Source organism: Microcaecilia unicolor, chromosome 8 (genome assembly GCF_901765095.1).
Source record: "Microcaecilia unicolor chromosome 8, aMicUni1.1, whole genome shotgun sequence".
Taxonomy (NCBI): Eukaryota; Metazoa; Chordata; class Amphibia; order Gymnophiona; family Siphonopidae; genus Microcaecilia; species Microcaecilia unicolor.
This window is the reverse complement of record NC_044038.1, coordinates 19,711,082-19,735,561: the sequence shown is the minus strand read 5'-3', so window position 1 is coordinate 19,735,561 and position 24,480 is coordinate 19,711,082. Positions and strand designations below refer to the sequence as shown.

The 24,480-nt window shown below is 46.0% G+C and overlaps 1 protein-coding gene across 2 annotated transcripts in view; it reads right to left on the bottom strand.

Moving 5' to 3' along the window:
* The window catches only part of LOC115476096 (integrator complex subunit 1-like), a 90,854-nt gene that overhangs the window by 62,237 nt on the left and 4,137 nt on the right, over nucleotides 1-24,480 (bottom strand). For both annotated transcript variants that reach the window (XM_030212249.1, XM_030212250.1), the window contains exons 2-14: nucleotides 22,629-22,919; nucleotides 21,413-21,609; nucleotides 20,750-20,887; nucleotides 20,345-20,504; nucleotides 18,910-19,015; nucleotides 16,554-16,740; nucleotides 10,725-10,870; nucleotides 9,174-9,315; nucleotides 5,838-6,014; nucleotides 4,243-4,351; nucleotides 3,493-3,613; nucleotides 3,290-3,367; nucleotides 282-439 (exon numbers count right to left, since the gene is read on the bottom strand). In XM_030212249.1, coding sequence (XP_030068109.1) covers nucleotides 282-439; nucleotides 3,290-3,367; nucleotides 3,493-3,613; nucleotides 4,243-4,351; nucleotides 5,838-6,014; nucleotides 9,174-9,315; nucleotides 10,725-10,870; nucleotides 16,554-16,740; nucleotides 18,910-19,015; nucleotides 20,345-20,504; nucleotides 20,750-20,887; nucleotides 21,413-21,609; nucleotides 22,629-22,919 — 2,010 coding nt within the window. The remainder of the gene's footprint in view (nucleotides 1-281; nucleotides 440-3,289; nucleotides 3,368-3,492; nucleotides 3,614-4,242; nucleotides 4,352-5,837; nucleotides 6,015-9,173; nucleotides 9,316-10,724; nucleotides 10,871-16,553; nucleotides 16,741-18,909; nucleotides 19,016-20,344; nucleotides 20,505-20,749; nucleotides 20,888-21,412; nucleotides 21,610-22,628; nucleotides 22,920-24,480) is intronic.

Sequence of the window (24,480 nt, the reverse complement as noted above, 5' to 3'; positions counted from 1 at the left end):
AAACTCCCCAGAGTACACCTTTCCTTTCATGCTGCAACTGAGGCTTCTCCTGCTTCTACACAAACACCATCCAAGATGCAGCTGATGTTTAAGTCAAATCCCCAGACACCTGCACCTTGTGTTGCCTCTCCCATGCCCACAGAAACACGCAGTGTGTCCGTGTGAGGGTAGTACTGTAGCACCCGTGTTCACATGAGAGTCATGTAGCCTGTGGGTAGTTTATCTTCTCTGTCCCAACCCAAACTGATGTCACTCTCTCCCACAGCTCATGGGGAACTTACCGTCTGCCTGGATGGCCGCAGCACGCTTTACCAGATGGTCTGCAAGCTCCATGGCGTCTGCAGGGCCCAGAGGAAGTTCACGCGACAAACCAATGACCAGAATACGCATCAGCGTATCTTCCAGCAGTGGCACTTCTGAGCAGAGGCGAAGGAAGAAACTGTGGCAGAGAATTGAAAGAAAGACACAGTGGCAGAAAAGGCCTACGTCACTCTTATCATGTGGCAAGGTAGTGCCCATTATACTATGCTACAATACGACAACAGAGCCAAATGCATGGGAATCAATCAATCACTCATCCTCTTACCCAACAGCGGACCAATACAAGGGGCATGAATGACCTACAGCGGAAGAGTGTCTCAGCTAAACTTTAATCCCTGTGACATTTTACTGTGTAAAATAGGATACGATTTTAATACGAAGAGTTCTGAGAAACAATCAGTCACAGGCCAATCAAATTTCACTATGTGAAAGAATGTGGTTCTCCCAGCATTTAGGGACTGATGAAAGAAGGCCCTGTGTGCAGGCCATTTTCTCATAGAGAAAGCGGATAATTCTATACCTAAAGTGGTAAAATATGTGCCCGCTTTGGGGTATTGTAATCATTGATGTGTGGATCTGGCAACATATGTGAATAAATGACCTCTTACAGAATACCAACTAGTTGAAACTATGCGCTATGACATGATGGCGTATATACACTGCCAGTGAGCATGCACAGGGGTGGAATTTGGGCAGACTATGGGTGAGGAGCACAAGTACACACATAGACTATAAAATAGTATAAGATGTATAAGAATAGCCAACTCTGGGTCAGACCAGTGATCCATCTAGCCCAGTATCCTGCTTTCAACAGTGGCCAATCCAGGTCACAGATACCTGGCAGAATCCCAAAGGGTAACAACATTCCATGTAGAACCCCAAAGTGTAGCAAGATTTCATTCAGAATCTCAAATAGTAGAAACATTCCATGTTACCAATCCTGGGGCAAGCAGTGGCTTCCCCTATGTCTATCTCAATAGCAAAATATGGACTTTTCTTCCAGGAACTTGTCTGAACCTTTTTTAAAACCCAGATATGCTAACCCCTGTTACCTATCCTCCGGCAGCGAGTCACAGAGCTTAACTATTCCTTGAGTGAAAAATATTTCCTTCTATTTGTTTTGAAAGTATTTTCATGTAATAATTTATAGGTGTAGATGTTGGCGCAGGCATATCTGTTGTAAATATTTGCGCCTGCCACGTACACTAGTATTAAACAAACAAAAAAAAAGTATGTGCCTACTTTTCATTACAAAATTAGCACCCAAGCAGCACCTTCTCACACTCTTAATCTAGGTGCCCTGTTATAAAATTACATTCAAATGAGCATCATTGTATAAATCGTCAGGTAGATTGGGAGGGAAAGTAAAAGGAAGGGGCATAATCGAAAGGGACGCCCAAGTTTTGCTGAGGACATCCTCGCAAAACGTCTCGATGGAGGGGCGGGGAAACCCGTATTATTGAAACAAGATGGATGTCCATCTTTCATTTCGATAATACGGTCGGGGACGCCCAAATCTTGAAATTTTGGTCGTCTTTAGAGATGGTCGTCCCTAGACTTGGCCGTTTCTGATTTTCCGCGATAATGGAAACCAAGGACATCCATCTCAGAAACGACCAACTGCAAGCCCTTTGGTCGTGGGAGGAGCCAGAATTTGTAGTGCACTGGTCCCCCTGACATGCCAGGTCACCAACCGGGCACCCTAGATGGCACTGCAGTGGACTTCAGAAATTGCTCCCAGGTACATAGCTCTCTTACCTTGTGTGCTGAGCCCCCCAAAACCCACTACCCACAACTGTACACCACTACCATAGCCCTTACAGGTGAAGGGGGGCACCGTGGGTTTGAGATGGGTTTTGGAGGGCTCACATTTACCACCACAAGTGTAACAGGTAGGGGGGGGGGGTGTTGATTGGATTAACTACATTTATTACAACCAACAAAGATTTATCAACTATACCACAGTTGCTGTCCAGGGTATTGCAGAACAATTGGATGCTACCAGTCGGATGACTTGGGAAAATCGATTGGCCCTTGATATGATACTAGCAAAGGAAGGAGGAGTTTGCGTAATGATTGGAAGTGGAGACTGTCAGCCCATAGTGCTTCCTCACAGAAAGACAAACCTCTGCAGTTTGAAAACAGACTAAGCCGGAAATGAGTCTGAAAGGCTCAGGTTAAATATTTTTTTCATTCGTTTGCTTTGTATGATAATGTGCACCCACCCTCTCTGTGCTAACTAGAAATAAAAAAAATAAATGGCATTTTGGGTCCATTATCCAGCAAGTGGCAATCAGTGTTTTGTTGCCTCCGGCATTATCTCTGGAAATTCAATGCTAGGCCACGTCTAGGCTCCGGCACTGAATTTCTGGGTATAAGGGAGTGGCAAAAAAAAAAGCCAGTTAAGTGTGATATTCAGCACTTAAGAACTGCATAAAGGTAGGACTAACTTTTACGCCCTCCTGTTTATATGGTTACCTTGGCCGGTTATGTGCTGAATATCGGCACTTAACAGGTCATGTGCTGACTCCGTCCCCGGAACACTCCCATAACAGCCATTTTGGTGTTGGGCACTAACTGGGCATTTTCAATGGCACTATACAGTTACATCCTCTGGATAAGCCTGGTTTGTCCCAAACAGGCGATTTAAACGGTCAGGATTCTGTGACAAAATCCAACCTCGGGTGAAATGGCATTTTTGCTTTGTTTTACTCCAGTGTCTTCCACCTCACAGACTTCTGTAACAGCACTCGTGTGTCTTGTTTGTGGTAACAGTGAGAGGCTGGCAGCTACCCAGGGGAAAAGTAAACATGCACAGGTATGCATTAGAAGTGACAAAACAATGTTGAGGCCTAACACCAGAATGCAAAGGGGCCGATGGAGAAGAAAAGGTATTTCCTTGGGCCTTTTCCAGTATGGAAGAATCTTCCGGAAACACCTTTCCCAGTGGTGGATGCTGGACTCTTACTTGCGGTCACTCTCTGGGGGCCAGTTATCCCATTTATAGTAGGTTTCCGGCTGCTCTGTGAATAACACTTTGTGGAGACTACAAGAAGGAAGAAGAAAAGATAAGATTAAGCCCACGTTAGTGTATCCACAAGTAACAGAGCTTCAAACAAAGGCTTCCCTTCCTGCCGAAAATGACTGAAGCACAACAGGTAAAGCACCTACCAATGAACATAGTCCTTGGGGGGCAGTTTGCTGATTGACGGGACAACGGTGTGGAGCCACCAGACGGCGTCTCGTTGGATGGCAGCAATTTGATTCTGAAATGAGCGCAGCACCTCCAGATCTGAAATGCACACACAGCCCGGTTATAGAGTGAGCCGACATTTTCCAGGGTCACAGGAGTCTCCGTCATCATAGAGCTCTGCTGCCAGGGGAAGATTCATCAAGAGGTCCTTTTACTAAGGTGCGCCGAAAAGTGGCCTGCAGTGGTGTAGACGCGCATATTGGATGAGCATCTAAAAAAAAAAAAAGCCTTTTTGGGGGTTATGGCCGAAAACGGACATGTGGCAAAATAAAAATTGGCACGTGTCCATTTTGTGCCTCAGACCTTACTGCCACCCAGCGGTAAAGTCTCACGCGTTAACCGGGCGGTAATGGTCTATGCACGTACAATGCCGATTACCGCCTGGTTAGCGCTGTGCACCGGCTGAGTGGACACGCGTAAAAAATTAAATTACTACCCAGGCCACACGGTAGCTGGGCGGTAGTTCAAAACTGACGCGCTTAGGCACCTATGTGGCTTAGTAAAAGGGTCCCCAAATACTTGCCTAGTGTCAGGGTCTAAGGCTATTAGAAAGAATAGCCAACAACCAAGGGAAATCTCATCTCCCAGAGGGCCAAATAATTTACCTGCTGCCCGAACCCATCATCAGATTAATTTCCCTTCAACAGCGAGCGAGAAAGCCAACTTACTCTTTTTCTCTCCTTTATCCCAGGCAATGCCGGCCTCCTTCACCTGAGCTGTGATCCCCAGCATCATGGAGACAGCAAGCAGGTCGGTTATATGGATTACGAACCGTTCCTAGGAACCAAGAGTGTCAACATGCTACCATCAGTACGAACGAGAATGACCCTTTCTCTCACAGCAATAAACATCCCTCAATACAAGTTCAAAACTATTCCAGAGAAGGAAAAGGAATAATCTATAGAATATGACAACAAGAAAGAGATACTGCAATTACTTGAATGACATTCCAGGATACAATTTTGTTGTAAACTGAGCTGGAAAGTCAGCATGTCCGGAAGTCGGTGCAAGGCAGAGGAGGCCCTATTCGATGAGAAAAAAGGTTTCACATGCCTCCAATGATACACTGTTTCTCAACCTGTTCAAGCCCAAGATGCACCTACATTTTCAACAATATAGTGCCAATACACCAACCTTTGCGGAGCAGGCAATATGGACAAGGGAAAAGAATCATAGGGCCAAGACAAGAAAAAAAACCCTAGAGAAGAACTGAGAACCCCACCAAAGAATGGAAGGTCTCCATTCTCTCCATAGTCGATGACCTAATGTATGTTACAATCCAATCTATTAGTCAGGAACCTTCGTGCATTGCCATAATATATTCTTCCTTACCATGTATACATGCACACGATACATATCTATACCATGATCTGTTCCATGTATGTTATGTTCCATGCATGTTACCATGTATGTGTGCACCTTAATACAATACCATTTGTAATTCTCTTACCTGGAAATGGCAACCGCCACTACGGCAAATGTAAGCCACATTGAGCCTGCAAATTGGTGGGAAAATGTGGGATACAAATGCTACAAATAAATAAAGGTCCAAAAGAAGGTGACACCATGTTATAGTGTGTGCTATACAAAGCCACAAATTCCTATCTGTGCACCACATGCTGCATGTTAATTCCCGTACTCTGCTGTTCATGTTGCATCTAAGAAGGAGAAAGGTTCAGAAAGGAGCTCCTGCCGAGAGGTGCTCAGAGCAGGGCCCATGCATCAGGCAGTGGTGACATTGTTTCATGACATACTTGAACAGGGCTGAAGGCCTTAGCACAGCGGTTGGAAAACTGTGCATTAACATATTATTGGGTGTGATGGGTAAAACTAGCAAAATCAAGAAGGGTCTGTGCAGTTGTAGGAGGAGTAACTTCTCATCAGGTACAAGAAATTCCAGCACAAACTACAGACTGCTTTCTAGGATGAGTGCGCATGCATGGATCTGAAACACACAAAATCACATCCCTCCTCCCCTGCCATGGCATGAAAGTCTGGTGTGGATAGGACCCCAAAAAGAGTAATTAAGCCTCCTCCCCCCCACCCCCACACAGTAATCGTGTAAACCTTTTTCTTAGGAAAGAGGACTAGAGTAAAACTGCCCCAAAAGAGAAAATTAAGGGTAACAGCTTTCTAAGCAGGTAGGAGTAACAGAAAGAAGCGGCGGACGACCATGAAATTTCTAGACGAGAACACTTCAGCTGTTCTCCTACAAGAAAGAGGAAGGATTTCAATCACAAAGGCAGACACCGCACAAGTGTACCTTGAATTCCATGTCTGCATACTGTGGCTCCTTCCGTTCCTGCATGAGTCCCAGGCAAAAGGCCTGGAAGTTGATTTCATGCTTTGTTTGTTTGATAATCTCTCGAAGCAGCGCACGCGATGCCCTCAGGTAATCATCTTTGTTAGTCAGCAAATCTTGAAACACCATAGCCAGGTACTGATGGACAGAGAGAATAGTTTCCTTAATAACCACCATCATGACATTCAAACCTCCCGCACCCAACTGCAACGATAAAAAAGACCTCAAGACATTCTGCACACAGGGCTCTAAGGAAAATTTGGATCATTTCTTCCCTTCCTTCAAGGAAACGTATCTTTATTTTAGTTATTTACTTAAAAACATTTATATTCCACATGGTCCACAATTCCCAGCGGATTACAATAAAACATACATTTAAAAATACCTAGTTCAACACAATGAAATAAGCAGACCACAACACCTGAGAGTTAATCCTCTTTAAATATCTTGAAACTGATGTCACAAGTGAACATCTATCCACATGTGAATAGCAGCATTTATAGATAACATCACACACGCGTTTACAGTGGAGATCAACACTGTGCAGCGATTTCAAGCAGGCTGTGGTTTGGGCAGGATTAAATTTACAAAGGGAACATGTGCATATGGGGGAAAATCTCCGCATCATGTTTACACCAGCTCAAAAGGCACACTCACTGAAGCTACAGCTTTACAGAGGGATTAAAAGCAGTCATTCTTAATACTGTATAGTTTATTCTTTAAAAGTCGAGATGACAAAGTTAATGCAGTAAAAAAACAGCATGAACCGAATGAATCATAAAAGATAGTGACGTGAACATCATCCTGAACCTTCACAATTCTAGAATGCTCGACTTTTAAAGAATACTGTGTAGTCCCTGATGCAGCCCTGTTGGGCGAAACACGGCCAGTGTCGGGCTGATTTGTTTATTTGGTTGCCATTCAATAAATTCTTTGATAGATCTGCTTTTTTTGTCCTGCCCAGAATATAGCACTGCATTTTTTTCTAGGGGGCTATTTTGTATAGGGGCTATTTTGTGGGAGGGGCCATTTTGTTAGAGGCTGATTTGTCAAGGGCTATTTTGTCAGGGCTGTTATGTCGGGGTGCCAACACATATTTCTGAGGTTAGCAGAATGATAAAGAACACGAAACCGTGTCCCTGATCAGTAAATTTAATTACAGCTTGCTTTTAGGAAATCATAGATTTGTCAGCATTAAGTGACTTAAGATCCGTTGCCTGACACTTGACACTGAATTAGAAAGATAAAATATAGGTCAGATTGTTACTAATATGCTGGAAGGACAACTGCTGACATATTCTGATAATACAACAAATTTCCATGATTCTGCTGAACTTTCATAAGAAAGGTAATGATTAATGAGTAATGTTTTCCATATGATGCTGATAACATGTGATTGGTTCCCGAATCTAATGATGATGTGGCATTGATTGCTTACTAATAAAAAGAAGGGGGCTGAAGTGTATCTCTGAGCCAGCCCTGCAGAATCTCTGCGGTTCAAGAAGAGACTCAGGAGTTCGCTCCGCATTGGCCTTTGCTTTTATTTTTTATATATATTTTGTGTGTTTTATTTCCATTTCACTTGACCTCTTCAGGGGAATCTAGGATAAAGAACTGATAGGTTCCCTGGTGGGGGAGGGCATATCTGCGCATATCCAGCAGATAGCCAAGACCTATCGCTTCTTCCTCTTTAACATCAGCAAAATTCACCCTTTCCTCTCTGAACACACCACCCGAACTCTCGTCCATGCTCTCATTACCTCTCGCCTGGACTACTGCAACTTACTCCTCACCGGCCTCCCACTTAGCCATCTATCCCCCCTTCAATCTGTTCAGAACTTTGCTGCACGTCTCATATTCCGCCAGAACCGATATACTCATATCACCCCTCTCCTCAGGTCACTTCACTGGCTTCCGATCAGATACCGCATTCAATTCAAGCTTCTCCTTCTTACCTACAAATGCACTCAGTCTGCTGCCCCTCACTATCTTTCTACCCTCATCTCCCCTTACGTTCCCGCCCGTAACCTCCGTTCACAGGATAAATCCCTCCTCTCAGTACCCTTCTCCACCACCGCCAACTCCAGGCTCCGCTCATTCTGCCTCGCCTCACCCTATGCTTGGAACAACCTTCCTGAACCCTTACGCCAAGCCCCCTCCCTGCCCGTCTTCAAGTCTTTGCTTAAAACCCACCTCTTCAATGCTGCGTTCGGCACCTAACCCTTACCGTTCAGTGGATCCAGACTGCCCCAATTTGACTGCCCCTATCGGACCGACCGTTCACTTGTCTATTAGATTGTAAGCTCTTTGAGCAGGGACTGTCTCTCTTTGTTAAATTGTACAGCGCTGCGTAACCCTAGTAGCGCTCTAGAAATGTTAAGTAGTAGTAGTAGTAGTAATATAAAGATCAGCCTAACCCAGAACACTTTCACCAGATCTGTGCCGTTCATTTTTCCAACGTGTATATTTGTAAAAGGCTACGCCTACGGCACACACCAGCAGACACACTCGCACTCCTGCAAGCATTTTAGAAAAGGCTTGGCGTCAGCAGATCCTTCTCTAAACTACCACTGGAATTCAACTCGTTCTGACCTGGACATATCAATTCTGACTCTACATTCTATATAAAACGGGGCTTATTGCCTTCTGTACAAATCTCGCTCTCACATTAGTTTTTATGGGGCCCGATATTCAGACCGCGGGAGGTAGCCAGACTGCCTCCTGCGGTCGGCGCCAAGCCTGAATATTCAATGCCGGGTTGCTTCCAGTGATCAGCATTGAATATCCAGGCATATCTTGGCTGGTTTCAATTTAACCAGCCAAGCTGATATTCAGCGCTGGTCGGTTAAGTTGAAACCGGCCAAAGGTAGGCCAGCTATTTTGGTGGCTTAATTTGGCCGGCAAACTGAATAATTGGCAAACGGTTGGTTATATTGCAGGATATAACTGGCTGCTAGCCGGTTATCTCCCATTGAATATCAAGAGATAGCCAGAGAAGTGCAGTTTAACCAGCCAGGCGCCGTTCCTGGGCAGTTCATGGCTTTTAAATATCGACCGGTATGTGCACAGAGACAGACCGTGAAACTTCAGGTATCTTATCAGGCAGCGAGGACTGAATTGACAGACATTCCCATATATGGCCAAAAAATTCCCAATCTGATACATATTCTACAAGCTTCAAAGTTTAAACTCTTGTAATGAATGACCCTAAGTAAACAGACTGCGGAATCCAAGCGCTGTGCTCTGCTCAGCCATGTACCAGAGGCCAGACCCTCCTCCCTAAGCTCATGCCAGTACCTTTGGTGCTAACTCAGAGCTGTGCTGTAACACCGTGTACAGAATCTGCATGTTGTTTGGATTTCTGGCATTTGAAAGTTCGTTAAAAATCACAAACTTGACCATGGTACCCAAGTTATCCCTGTGCGCGTTCAGCAGCTCTCTGCAAACAAAGAATAGAAATATTAGCAAGTGGAGGAAATCCAGTCATCACAGATTGCACAGTTTTCTGACGTTTTATAGTACCTGCTCTCTACCACCGCAAACTAAACCATGTTGTTTGGTTGAGCACTGGGCATGTCAACATCTTTTAAAACTTACTACACGAAAGACAAAAATGTTATTATTTAGTAATTCTTTACTGACTATTCCATCTTCTATTATATTGAAGTCTGGAGAGCCAATTAAGCTAGAAGCGTCATCTAAGGTCCTTGGCTTTATGCTGGATAGCTGATTAACTCTGGAACCCCGGATAGACTGAGTAAAAGAATATTTTTTAAATTAAGACAACTTTGGGCAATTTGATCTTTCTTATTTCCCGAACATTTTCAGCTACTGATTTAAACGATAAATGTATCCCAACTTGACTATTGCAATTCTTTATATGTAATTAAAGTCTGGAATTCGTTGCCAGAGAATGTGGTAAAAGCAGTTAGCTTAGCTGGGTTTAAAAAAAGGTTTAGATAACTTCCTAAAAGAAAATCCACTGCTTATTTCTAGGATAAGCAGTATAAAATGTATTGTACAGTTTGGGGATCTTGCCAGGTACTTGTAAAACCTGGATTGACCACTGTTGGAAACAGGATGCTGGGTTTGATGGACCTTCGGGTCTGTCCCAGTGTGGCAACACTTATGTACTTATGTAGGTCTAAACACTATAAAAGGTTAGAATTATTGCAGAACACTGCTGCATAATTGATTTTCAGCCAGAAGAAGTTTGATCAGGCTAGCCCATTGCTCATTAAACTACATTGGTTGCCCATTCGAGCCCGAGTTTAATTTAAAACTGTTTGTTTTTTTTTAATTTTACATGGTTTCTGCCCTTTTAACTTTTCCAGTTGTGCAGAAATCTTCACGTTTTCATTCTACATTGATTTTAGGTTTCCCAACTGTTAGAAATACTCGATTTAAAAGTATTCTTGAAAGCTCTATTGTGTATCAATCTAGTAAAATTTGGAATAGTATTCTATTCAAATTCGAACAATGTCAGAATATTGCCTTTTTCATAAGACCTTGAAAACTTTTTTAATAAAGTATTTCAATTTGTGTTTAGGGGTGTATTTTTTCTTACTGGATGTTTTTTTCTGTGTTTAGATTATTATTGTAACCTGCTTAGATTCTTTGTTGATCCAAACGGAATACGAATGCTGAGAAAAGAATAGAACATGCTGAATGGTTAAAAGTCCACCGAGCATCACAAGGGATGCAGATACTTTCAAAAGCTCCGGTTTGTTTTCCTCGGAGATGTTCACTGAAGCAGTCTGGATACATACCGTTTGATAACGTATTCACCAGAAAATATACAGCGTTAGCTGTGTGTTTCAGACACTGTCAAGGGCTCCAGCTGCTCACCTGACACACAACATGTAATGATTGAGAAGGACTTTGGGTTTCAGACGAATTTTGATCAAATTGGAAACCACTTCCATGTCCTGGGAGCCATGAGTGCTGCAGTTCATGCACACTGACATCAGCAAGTCCTGAGCGGGTCTGGTCAGCTGTAAGTTAAAAATGAACAGGACTAATCTTAGCACACGCAGAGTCTACAGCTCGCCAAAAGCACAACATGCAGAAACAAACATTTGGGAGGGTCACTCAGTCTGCACCATTTTTTCTGTTTGGAATATTGTACACTGCGCCTGAATCTCTGGCTTTGTCTTCGCCTCTCTGCAAGTGGGGATTCTTGGTGTTTGTCTCACCCTGTTTAATATTTTGAGGCAATTTTTACTTCCACCAATTCCACTGGGATTCTGATACCCATGTAGGGGAACGCACACACTGTTAGAAGTTCACAAGAGGGGGTATTTAGATTAGCCTAATTAAAAGATACCTTATACTACACTGTGATTATACAGAGACATCACAACCAGACCCACACAAGGGCTGGCAGTATCTAAATCTTTATAAATAGCTTCATTTTAAATCTCTGAAGACATATTTCTTCAACAAAGCCTACAATGAGAACCTACAGCCCCACTAAACCACTTCACCAACCCATTCAGTTATGAAAGTCCATCTTCTATAAATACCCTAATAAATCCCTTCCTTCTCTTTCTTCCCGTAATTAATCTCTACACAATACTAACAATACTTGATACACTGGAAAAACCATGTTAATAATACTGTGTAAGCCACTTTGAGCCTGCAAATAGGTGGGATACAAATGCAATAAATAAATAAATAAATAAATAAATAAATAAATAAATAAATAAATAAGCCTGGAATTCTGTTGCCCATAATCCATCTGCACCTGGCATTTCTTCTACGCTTAAAATTAGTATTTCTGGAGAGGTACACAGCTGACCAAAATAAAATACTGAGGAGCTGAAGGCTATACCAGATCCCTAAGAGGAGTATGAAGATTTGAGTTGTTACCATGTGGCCCCAAATTTCCTCCGGGCCCCTGGTTTTGCTGGTGGGGGTCCCCAACCCCTGCCAGATGAAGCCTCATCCAGCGCCGGTCTCCGGTGCCACCGCGTTGCCTGCCCTGCTCTCTCTTCCCCCTCACGTCCTGCACACTCCTTTTAGTGAAATCGAGCATGCTCAGTTTCACTAAAAACAGCGTGCAGGACGTGAGGGGGAAGAGAGAGCAGGGCAGGCAACGCTGCGGTGCCGGAGACCGGCGCTGGAGAAGGCTTCAGCTGGCGGGGGTTGGGGTCCCCGCCAGCCAAGGTATTTGCTGCAGCAATGGGAGGGGTGCAGCAGGGTGGTGGGAGGGGGAAGAGGCAGGGCGGCAGGGGGAGGTGGCGGCAGACCAAAGTGTGCCCCCCTCACCTCGAGGTCTGGCCACACCCCTGGTTGTTACCATCTACTGGGGGCTTTTTGGCTAGGATCAGGCGACCCTCAGGCGACCCTCAGGGGGAGGAATGCTGGCTTCGGCCTAACCCCTGGTAAGCCTTTCCTCAGCTGAGAGGTACCCACCTCTACCACCAGCTGCCTTTCAGGTGCTGTGGAGGACTTGCAGCTCATCTGCATATCCTTACAGCCTTCTCCGGGGTGACACCCAGGTCCACCCCGATCCACTCAGGGCCTCCGCTCTAGGTGCCCAGCGCTCCCACCAGGTGCTGTGGAGGACTTGCAGCCCTTCTGCATTTCCTCACAGCTGTATCCGGGGTGACTCCAGTTCCACCCCGACCTTCCCAGGGCCTTCTCTCCAAGTGCCCAGAGTTCCCAGGTGCTTTTTGGCTAGGATCAGGCGACCCTCAGGGGGAGGAATGCTGGCTTCGGCCTAACCCCTGGTAAGCCTTTCCTCAGCTGAGAGGTACCCACCTCTACCACCAGCTGCCTTTCAGGTGCTGTGGAGGACTTGCAGCTCATCTGCATATCCTTACAGCCTTCTCCGGGGTGACACCCAGGTCCACCCCGATCCACTCAGGGCCTCCGCTCTAGGTGCCCAGCGCTCCCACCAGGTGCTGTGGAGGACTTGCAGCCCTTCTGCATTTCCTCACAGCTGTATCCGGGGTGACTCCAGTTCCGTTAGGCGCGCGGGGCATTTTTCTCTTTGTATCTAATCTTTTTCCAGTTGCTAAAGTACCTTAATCGTTTATGGCCCCTATTCACATTCTCTTCCTAGCTCTGTCCCTTCCTAATCTTTTCCCTCACCCCCTACCTCTCTCCGCTACAGGAACTCACTTCCCATCCATTGACTTCATCACCTCACCTTCTCTCCTACCCTCTTCCTCCTTTTTGGCTTTTAATCTCCGTCTCCTTCTTCCCTCCATTTTGCCTTCCCCATTCCACCTAAATACCTCTCGCCTTCGACGCCTTCGTGGCCACACCTCTCCTACTCTCCTCCGCTCTCTTTTACTCCTTCTCTTACTCTCAGCTGGTGACATCAATCCCAATCCTGGCCCTCCTCACCAACTATTATCCAAACTCTACAGATCTCACCGTGACCTCTCTAACCTCATCTCTATTCCTCTACTCCCCTCCTCTTCTCTGCCCTTCTCTTGCGCCCTATGGAATGCCCGCTCTATCTGTAACAAACTCCCCTATATCCAGGACCTCTTTATCTCGCGTCACCTCCATCTGCTCGCCATAACAGAAACCTGGCTCTGCCCTGATGACTCTGCTTCAGTCGCAGCCCTGTGCCATGGTGGTTATCTATTTTCACATACTCCTCGCCCTGCTGGCCGTGGGGGCGGTGTTGGACTACTTCTCTCTCCCTCCTCCAGATTTCAACCCCTTCTTCCACCTCAATCTCACTGTTTTTCCTCCTTTGAAGTCCACTCTATCCGCCTTTTCTCTCCTCTGCCTCTTCGAATAGCGGTCATTTATCGTCCCCCTGATAAGTCCCTTTCATCCTTTCTCAGTGACTTTGATGCCTGGCTTGCCTTCTTCCATGATCCTTCCTCCCCCTCTCTCATCCTTGGTGACTTTAATATTCCTGCTAATGATCCTTCCAACTCTTATATTTCCAAGTTACTCGCTTTAACGTCGTCCTTTAATCTCCAACTATGCTCCACCTCCCCCACTCATCAAAATGGTCACTGTCTAGATCTCATCTTCTCCTCCAACTGTTCACCCTCTAGTTTCCTTGCCTCTGATCTTCCCCTCTCTGATCACCATCTTATAACTTTCACACTTAAATCTCCTCCCTCCCAGTCCCGTCCTATCCTATCTAATTTATCTAGGAATCTTCACGACATTGACCCTTCATCTCTATCCTCCCATGTTTCAAACCTCCTCTCTACTGTGGCACCATCCACGTCTGTCAACGAGGCTGTTTCTTCTTACAACAATACTCTATCCTCTGCCTTAGACACTCTTGCACCTTTGATGACCCGCCCTGTAAGGCGTACTAAACCCCAACCTTGGCTGACTTCTAATATCCGCTACCTACGTTCCTGTACCCGCTCCGCCGAACGCCTCTGGCGGAAATCTCGGGCCCTTGCTGATTTCTTACACTTTAAGTTCATGCTGACCTCCTTCCAATCTGCTCTTTTACGTGCCAAACAGGATTATTATATCCAACTGACCAACTCTCTTGGCTCTAATCCTCGACTTCTCTTCACCACATTGAACTCTCTCCTCAAGGTGCCCCCTCCCCCAACTCCCCCTTCACTATCTCCTCAGACCCTTGCTGAATTCTTTCACAACAAGGTTCAAAAGATAAACCTTGCTTTCTCTACCTCACCAGCTCTCCCTCCACTAGTCCGTTCCCCTCTCTCTCCTTCCCCTCATTCCCTTTCCTCCTTTCCTGAAGTTACTATTGAGGAAACTACACTTCTCCTTTCTTCCTCAAAATGTACCACCTGTTCCTCTGATCCCATTCCCACCCACCTTCTTAATGCCATCTCTCCTACTCTTATTCCTTTTATCTGTCACATTCTCAACCTCTCACTTTCCACTGCGACTGTCCCTGCTGCCTTTAAACATGCTGTGGTCACACCTCTCCTTAAGAAGCCTTCACTTGACCCTACTTGTCCCTCTAATTACCGACCCATCTCCCTCCTTCCTTTTCTCTCCAAATTACTTGAGCGTGCTGTTCACCGCCGCTGCCTTGATTTTCTCTCCTCACATGCTATTCTTGACCCATTACAATCTGGTTTTCGCCCTCTCCACTCAACCGAAACTGCGCTTACTAAAGTCTCCAATGACCTATTACTGGCTAAATCCAGAGGTCAATATTCCATCCTCATTCTTCTTGATCTTTCCGCTGCTTTTGACACTGTCGATCACAGCATACTTCTCGATACCCTGTCCTCACTTGGATTCCAGGGCTCTGTCCTTTCCTGGTTCTCTTCCTACCTCTCCCTCCGCACCTTTAGTGTTCACTCTGGTGGATCCTCTTCTACTTCTATCCCTCTGCCTGTCGGCGTACCCCAGGGTTCTGTTCTTGGTCCCCTCCTCTTTTCTATCTACACTTCTTCCCTTGGTTCATTAATCTCATCCCATGGCTTTTCCTACCACCTGTATGCTGATGACTCCCAAATCTACCTTTCTACCCCTGATATCTCACCTTGCATCCAAACCAAAGTTTCAGCGTGCTTGTCTGACATTGCTGCCTGGATGTCTCAACGCCACCTGAAATTAAATATGACCAAAACCGAGCTTCTCATTTTCCCCCCCAAACCCACCTCCCCGCTCCCCCCGTTTTCTATTTCTGTTGATGGCTCTCTCATTCTCCCTGTCTCCTCAGCTCGAAACCTTGGGGTCATCTTTGACTCTTCTCTCTCCTTCTCTGCTCATATCCAGCAGACCGCCAAGACCTGTCGTTTCTTTCTTTACAACATCCGTAAAATCCGCCCCTTTCTTTCCGAGCACTCTACCAAAACCCTCATCCACACCCTTGTCACCTCTCGTTTAGACTACTGCAATCTGCTTCTTGCTGGCCTCCCACTTAGTCACCTCTCCCCTCTCCAGTCGGTTCAAAACTCTGCTGCCCGTCTCATCTTCCGCCAGGGTCGCTTTACTCATACTACCCCTCTCCTCAAGACCCTTCACTGGCTCCCTATCCGTTTTCGCATCCTGTTCAAACTTCTTCTACTAACCTATAAATGTACTCACTCTGCTGCTCCCCAGTATCTCTCCACACTCGTCCTTCCCTACACCCCTTCCCGTGCACTCCGCTCCATGGATAAATCCTTCTTATCTGTTCCCTTCTCCAGTACTGCCAACTCCAGACTTCGCGCCTTCTGTCTCGCTGCACCCTACGCCTGGAATAAACTTCCTGAGCCCCTACGTCTTGCCCCATCCTTGGCCACCTTTAAATCTAGACTGAAAACCCACCTCTTTAACATTGCTTTTGACTCGTAACCACTTGTAACCACTCGCCTCCACCTACCCTCCTCTCTTCCTTCCCGTTCACATTAATTGATTTGATTTGCTTACTTTATTTATTTTTTGTCTATTAGATTGTAAGCTCTTTGAGCAGGGACTGTCTTTCTTCTATGTTTGTACAGCGCTGCGTATGCCTTGTAGCGCTATAGAAATGCTAAATAGTAGTAGTAGTAGTAGTAGTACTGAAAAGAGATAACCTTACTTGTTTGGGCTGATGTAGTATGGATAAGGAGAAACAAAAAAAACCAACTTGGCAATGAGTTTGTAAGATTCTTGAAATCCCCTGCTATTGACTAGATGGGACTGGAAAAAGAACTCAGATATGAATGGAAGTAACTCTAACTCATCATCTCAAACCACCCAGAAAAACACCATGATCCCCGGAGGAAACCCTCTTACCTTAGGGTTCTGCAGCCACATCTCAAGCCTCTGCACAGCCATCAGACGCACTTCCTCATAGCCACAGGTAGCTGTCAGAAGCCGGAGAAGATTCCTGGACACGTTGTCCATGGGTTGACGGCGGTTCAGCTGATCTCGCAGCATGTCCAAAACGTATTCCTCCACACTCTCTGCCAGGTCGTCGTACCTGTACAGAAACGTAATGACCTAAACTCTCTACAACTATCAACACCCCATCTCACTTGTAATACAGAAAAGAAGTATACATTAGGGAAGCAGTTCCCAAACTGTGTGCCGCAGCGAACCCTCAGGGGTGCCGTGGCAAATCCTGACCTCCCTCCCACCACCCACAATCCAGCATCGCTCCCTACTTTCCCCTTCCGCAAGTCTGGAATCTGCCGCTTTCTCCTTCTTCCCACGCCGCAGCCGCAGCGCTTGCAGCTTACATTTTCGGGCCGTCTGCGATTCACACAGGCACTGCGGGGCCTTCCCTCTGCCGCGTCCGGCCCTTATAACAGAAAGCTGCATCAGAGAGGGCTGGATGAGGCAGAAGGAAGGCATCGGAGTGCCTGTGTGAGTTGCAGACGGCCCACAAATGTAAGCTGCAAGCACTGGAGCGGTGGCGAGGGAAGGAGAAGGAAGTGGCAGCGATCCTGGACCTGCGGAAAAGAAGGTAGAGACTAGAGAGCGATGCTGGATTATGGGAAGGCAGAGGTGTGCTGGATTTATGGGAGGAGATGGGCTGAACGGAAGAGAGAGATGTGCTGAACTATCTGGGAGGAGGGGGTCTGCAGGGAATGGAGAGGTGTGCTGGACTTTCTGGGAGGAGAGGTGTGCTGAAGTGAGAGGAGGGATTTGCAGGGAAAGGGAAACCTATATGGTGGAGGGAGGTGGAGACCTATGTGGCTGAGGGGTGTGTGTGGAGGCCTACGTGGCTGGAGGGGGTGCGGAGACCTATATGGCCGGGGGGGGGGGGGGGGGGGGGGGGATGCCGTGCAAAATTGCTCAGACACTAACACCCTCATGATCTGTTAGCTGTTAGCACCATACTAGCGCCGGCGTTTGCTACCGCCCCATGATTAGAGCCCTCTTTGTGCAAGTAGCATGCAAATGCATGCTAAACAGGGCTCAGCGCATTCATTCCCAATGATCAGCGACCAGCTCCGTGCTGGCGTTAGGGTTTGCCAATCATTAGGGAGTAATGGTGAGCCCTGTCCAGCCCCCCCCAACTCCCCCCCCCCCCCCAGCGTTGTCTGAGCAATCCCTGGTGGTCCAGCGTAAGGACAGCCCCCTCCCAGCCCCCCTACCTTAGTTGGAGGAGGGACGCAGCCTGCCTCCCTCCTCTTGGTTGACGACACAGCAAAATGGCGGCTCCCAGTGCATCCTGGGATGGGCAGGGCTACAGACCATGTAAGGGACCAACCAAGAGGAAGGAGGCAGGCTGCCCCCCAAAATTGGTCCCTGGTGGTCTAGTGGCCGCTGGACCTCCCTCCTCCCCCCCCCCCCCCCGTCGCTCGCTGGGTGGGAGGCTGGAAGGGGGTTTTGCCGGCGGCCACTAGACCACCAGGGACCAATTCTTTTTTTTTTTTTTTGGGGGGGTGGGGGGGTGGGGGGGGTTGGAGACCCACCGGATCTCCAGCCCTCCCTGAACCTGGGAGGGGGGGCGTGGGATCGTCGGGGGGACCGGAGGTCCACCGGACCTCCAGCCCCCGTTGCTCAGGCCTTGGGGCAGGGTGTTTCACAGGTTTGGGCTTTTGACAGCCCAGACCTGTCAAACAAGTGCGGGAGGATTGTGCTGAGCACATGCTCAGGCAAAATTCGCCCACACTTCTACCCTATTATCAGAGATAATTGCGCTGCTTACATTTGAATGCATTATCTCTGATCATCGGTGCAGTAAAGCCCCGCGCTGTTCCAGCGCTATTTTAGAGCGCTGTTGGGAACAGCGCGGGGCTTTTGATCATGAGGGCCTAAGGGTGCCGTGAACCGAAAAAGTTTGGGAACCACTGCATTAGCCCTCATAAGTTAGTGTAGCTGAAGGACGGAAGACACAGATAAACCAACACCAGATTCTCTCAGCCAAGGCCAAGTTACAGAACAGACTGGAGACAATTCTATACCACTCCAGCCCTTCCCTCAACCAGCAGAGGACCAAAGCAAGGCATGGTGTCATGGCATCGGGAAGCAACTACCAGCTGATGAACTCCCATCTTCACTTTCTCTACATAAAGTACATGTATTGCTCATAGTGTCCTCCAGAGGCCACAATTTGAGCAAGTACCTGTATTAGAGTCTAATCATCTCCACTTCAGACTCTCATCGGAGCCCTGCTTCATTAAAGTGGTTTCTGACATACCTGGGCATCAGCTGCCCCTCTTGCTCTGGGCTTAGTTTCTCCTCGGCTATCAGCACTTCAGTCTGGCTATCTTCTTCTTCAGTCATGGAGGGGTGGGGGCTGCTCCCTGCTCAAAGGCAAAACAAATCAGCTGAAGTGAGGCAGGAGTGCTGTGCTGTGAGTTAGGCAAAGGGAAAGGACAGAGTGGGTTCTCTTGCCTCAACCCCAGTCTGTACCAAACAGTACTAGATTGGGCTACCTAGGACAGATAAAATCCTTGCTGTAGATTTCATTTTATTCCAATACTCCCCTTTCAGCGACCCTGCATGCACTGTTACCGGGAACCAACGTGGCATGTGATCAGCAAGCTTGTTGATATTGCATCTTTCATGGACTATCTTTCCAGCAAAGCCTTATAGTTCCTAAACTAACCTTTTCAATGGCCAAACACCGTTTTACGGGCTTGATTTCCTTGATTCATGTGTTTAACTTCAGCCACTACACCATGACTCTCGAGTAGTGTAAAGTGATTAAAAAAAATCGAAGGATAACAAAAATCCTCAGAGACTGGTAAAAAATACGTGGCATTATTCTGCACTGAGGGAACCTCAAAGTTTAAAGACTAATGAAATCAAGTGGAGAACAATTCTACTACTATAAATCTTTTCTATAGCGCTACCAGTCGTACGCAGCGCTTCACAATTGAACATGAAGAAAAGACAGTCCCTGCTCAAAAGAGCTTACAATATAAAGTATGTCCTAACAGTTACCTGCACATAGCATATATGTCTGCAAATACTCATATACGTGCCTGGAAAATTCTGCCTAAGTGATAATCTGTCAATACACTGTATCTTACATAGGGTGAAATTAGGACTTAACTGCTAAATTTTTCTTTAAATCTCACCAGACCAGTCTGGAACGTATGGGTATTTTGTTCATCAACCAGCTGATGGAGCTAAAGAATACAGAATTGTCTACTCTGCCCATTAAGGGCACTGTGCAGGTGCTGTAGATCACTATTTCATTAAAGTAATGGAGTTCTCTAAAGCTGGGAGGTAAATCCTAATTTCTCCTTCCTTAGTTTTTTTTTTGTTCACCAAACCAGAATGTGCATTTGCATATAGCCCCAGGCCCAAGGGTTTGCTGCTGATCAATAAACACAACACCCACACATTCTGGACTGGTCTGGTGAGGAAGCTAAGGGTATATGCGTATATTGTTTGTCACCATATTTTATTTTTGTCATTTTATTGTTGTGTGTTTTGTACTTGCCTTGAACTATAGGGAAGGTAATAGATTGAAAATTAATTCACTTTTCAGTTTATCATGCTAATGAGCTCTGTTCCAGCATCAGGTCCACTCAACTTTAAAGTGCTTTGCCTCCATCATCATGTCTTCCCCCGCCTTCCTCCCTCCACTCATCTCCCCAAACACAAAGAAAGGATCATCTTACCAGCACTAAGATCCCCTCCACTGCGGCACGCCTCCCCTTGCAACAGCATGGTCTTTGGAGGCATCTTTGTGCTGAATGCTGTCTGGATGTTATCAACAAACGTCTTACAGTGAGGGCTGTCCACCCATATCCTCTCCCCAAGCGAGTCTTCTATGTACACCTGCAGGAAGGGCCAGCATACAGACATGAAAGCAAGAGAGGAAGGAGACAAGAAAGAGAAAACCAATCCCAAAGACATGAGCAGGGAAGGAAGCGAAAATAAAAACGATCAAGAAATATTGACACATCATTAAATTATTTTTAACTGTCTGTCCTTGTTGTTTAACAAACATTTATACCCCTTTCTCTTTCATCAGACATAACTGAACCCAGGTTACAGTGTTGTTCCTTGAAGCTGAGATTTACCTTTACAAAGATCTCTGGCCAGTTCTCATCCTCCTCATAAGCTGCCATCAGAAGATTACACGTCAAAACGGACACCAGGCTGTTCCCCTTCGCTTTGAAGTTAATCGAGGCATCCCGACGTAGGAGGCTGCACAGGGCCTGTAAGAAATATTAGGAGCACAATAAGGCATGGTGCAGAATCCTCACCCAACCACACTACAAGGCCTGGTGGGCTCTAGCACAGACTGCTGCAAGTCCTACAACACAGTGGTCTACAGCTGGCAGCATGGAATCCAAAAGCAAATCCTGAAATCTCAAAACATAACTAGTGGCTATTAAAAACTAATAATAATTGGGATATGGGTTGTTAGGGGGATTTGGGGTTTGAGCATATTTTGCTATGCCAGGGTTTTATTTTGCGTTATGCCTAAGGATGGTATAATTTTGACATAGTTTGGCACACATTAACAGTGTATCCAGGGAATTCATATAAACATTAAACCAAAAAAGGAGATGGGGAAAACCCTGGGGAACTCCATAAGGCGGTTGTCAAGCAAATGATGAATCAGTATCCTGATAACACAGTACGATCTATTTGTTAGAAAATAGTTAAACTAGTTAAAAACAGAAATTTCTCTGATGCATGGACCCTGTTAGAAGAAAATTAGACACCGCTCCTCTCACCTCAATAACACCCTCAGTTGCAAATATGTTGGGCTTAATTTTAGCCAGGTACATCAGACTCAAGTACAACGTGGAATCTGGTTTCGCTCGGTACATTTTCAACTGCTTCACGGCACCACAGAGGACACCCTCGATTCTGTCATCATCTCCTTCGGCCTCTGCAGTTTCAATGTCGTCCAGAAGCGCAGCAGGGAGAACTGACAAAGGAAAAAAGGCCAGGGTGAACATCAGCTGTCTAAGCTAATGGTTTAACCACCCCAGAGGTGTCTGCAACTAAAACCAGTAAGGGTAAATTAGGCCTTACCTGTTAATTTGCATTCCTTTAGTCCCTCCGGATCGGCCCAGATCTCAGTCTCCACCTGCTGGAAGGCGTGCACAACCCATCAGTCACATTCTGGGTCGGTCCGGAGGGACGCTAAGGAAGGACAGAATTATTGTTAATTCCCTAACCCAGTGTTAAATGTCCACAATGAGCTCTACCCCACCCAACTGGGCAAAAGATGAGAGAAGTGGGAAGTGGACCAATGACTTCAGAGACTGGGACGGTGGAGTCAAAGAAATTTTATTAGACTCAACACAGATCCGTGTTTCGGCCAAAGGCCTGCCTCAGGAGTCTCTGTAATATATTTTGGCTCCACAAACAGAGCTGCAAGACGTGTCATTGGGATTTCTAAATGACAAGGTCTTTTTCAAGACCCACTTACCTCTCAGTGTCATCTATTTTGACCACATATTACAGAGACTCCTAAGACAGGCCTGTGGCTGAAACACAGATCTGTGTTGAGTCTGTAATAAAATTGCTTTGTTTGACTCCAGTCTCTGAAGTCATTGGTCCACTTCCCATTCCTTTTTTTGTACTATTGTTCTGCTGTATTTTGCTGTTCATCTGCCTTGGTGGATTACCTGTTCTGGTTTTATTCCAAAGATGAGAGACCCAACAAATCGTAGTTTCTTTTTTATGGGGCAGAATGGGAAGAGCCAAACAATTTGGAACGTCTCTCTATTTCTTGGAAGACAATAGTTATCAGCTGGAATAAGTTACAAAAGATTCAACTTCATTTCCAGCATGGTACCGGGAACTTAGGAAATATGCCAAGCTATTTAAATTTTAGTCAAAACAAAAACAGATCTCCATGAGAAGCCCTGAATGTATTGTAACTTTGTAAACCATAAAAAAAAATTCACCCTGCTCCTTAAAGCAAGTCACTGACATTACCTTCTATCGGGACAACTGAGGGCTCTTTTATAGAGGGCGAAATTGCTCGTTTTTCTGCGACAGCAGCCTCTGCTAGACGCCCTAGGGCACTCAGTGGCGGAGTAGAGGAGAGTTTGGGACGTTTCGTGAGCCCAGACAGCCCTGCTGTGCTGGACAATGAAGTTGTAGCCTCACGTTTGCGTTCAGATGGCAACCCAGCTGGAGCTGGCTTCAGAAGAGTAGCTGGTGCTTTGGACTCATTAGTCTGTCCCTTTGAGCCCAATGCAATGAAATCTCCTGGAGGAGGGTGACCTATGCAGAAAAACAAAGATAACAGATCAATGTGCTGTACAGAGACAAAATGCAGAACACAAACCATTATTACCTACTAAACACATATAACAGTTTCTTTCCTTAACCAAGTCATGCTCTCTAGGAATGCCTCTTTTCACCGTAGCTAAAGGAATGTGCTTTGTAAAACTATGAACACACTTTAAGGGAGCAGAAAATCCACTTGGGAAGATTCAGCCATTCTGGTCACATAAACTCTGTTTTCACTCATGTAGTTCCCAACTAAACTTTCAAAAATTAACTCCTCAAAAGACTACCCCCCCCCCCCAATAAAATTATTGCTTTTCAGTAGTAACTCAAGACAAGCTACATGAAGGTACAATATTTCCAGGTTCCATGAGGGCTTACAAGCTAAGGGGGCCAATATTCAGACTGCAGGAAGTAACTGGGCTGCCTCCCACTGTCAGCGCTGAGCCCGGATAATCAATGGCGGGCAGTTTCCAGTGACCAGCATTGAATATCGGGTTTATTTTTGGCTGGTTCGAACTTAACTGGCCAAGTCAATATTTATCACTGGCCAGTTAAGTTTGAACTGACCAATGATATTCCAGGTATTCACATGGTCATAATGACAAGACATAACTGGCTATCAGCTAGGCGCTAATCGGCAATATTCAGCAGTAGACAGCTGGCTGTCTCCTGCTGAATATCGTCAGCTAGCCAGCTAAGTATCATTTAACCAGCCAAGTGCTGCTCTTGGCTAATTAAATTATTTAAAATATCGGGGGGCGGGGGGGGGGGGGGGAATAAGTCTGTACCTGAAGGAACAAAAGGATGAGTTTTGCTTCGGTCTTCACTGAGGAAGATCTGGAAGAGATATCGATGCCAGAAAAGATATTCAAAGCTGATGAGTCAGAGAAACTGAATGAAATCTCTATAAACCTGGAAGATGTAATGGTGCAATCTGACAAACTGAGGAGTAGCAAATCGCCTGCACTGGATGGTATTCATCCCAGCGTACTGACAGAATTGAAAAATGAACTTGCAGAACTACTGCTAGTAATATGTAATTTATCTTTAAAATCAAGCATGGTACTGTAGGAGTATTTACCTGAGATCTCACCTTTGCTGGTCTTGGCCTATACAGCCATTATGATAACAATATGGATTTTACAGCTTTTGGCCTGTATGCATCAGTAACCAGCTTTGTCAAAGGATCATTATTGCTGAGCATAGCAAGATGACTTCATCCAAGGACATATTCTGTGTTGCAAACTAGCCAGTTATCTCCTGGGAAGATTGGAAGAGAGAGACACACATGGCTCCAGGAGTATGTGATCAGACAGGGAGGTTTGCATGCCTTCGATAAGTTTCATGGCTAGAACAAAGGCTTGCTTCTTGACCATGAAGCTGGCTGGACATTATTACACCATCTGTGATTGGTCCACAAGTATCATCTGACCCTAGGATACCAAAAGTTTGGACTGAAGAGGAGAAGGAGAAGGGAGAAGACCGGAAGAATTGCAGGTGGATAGAAGGCTCGAAAAGAGCCAAAGACAACACTGTCTTTTGTATGTGCGGC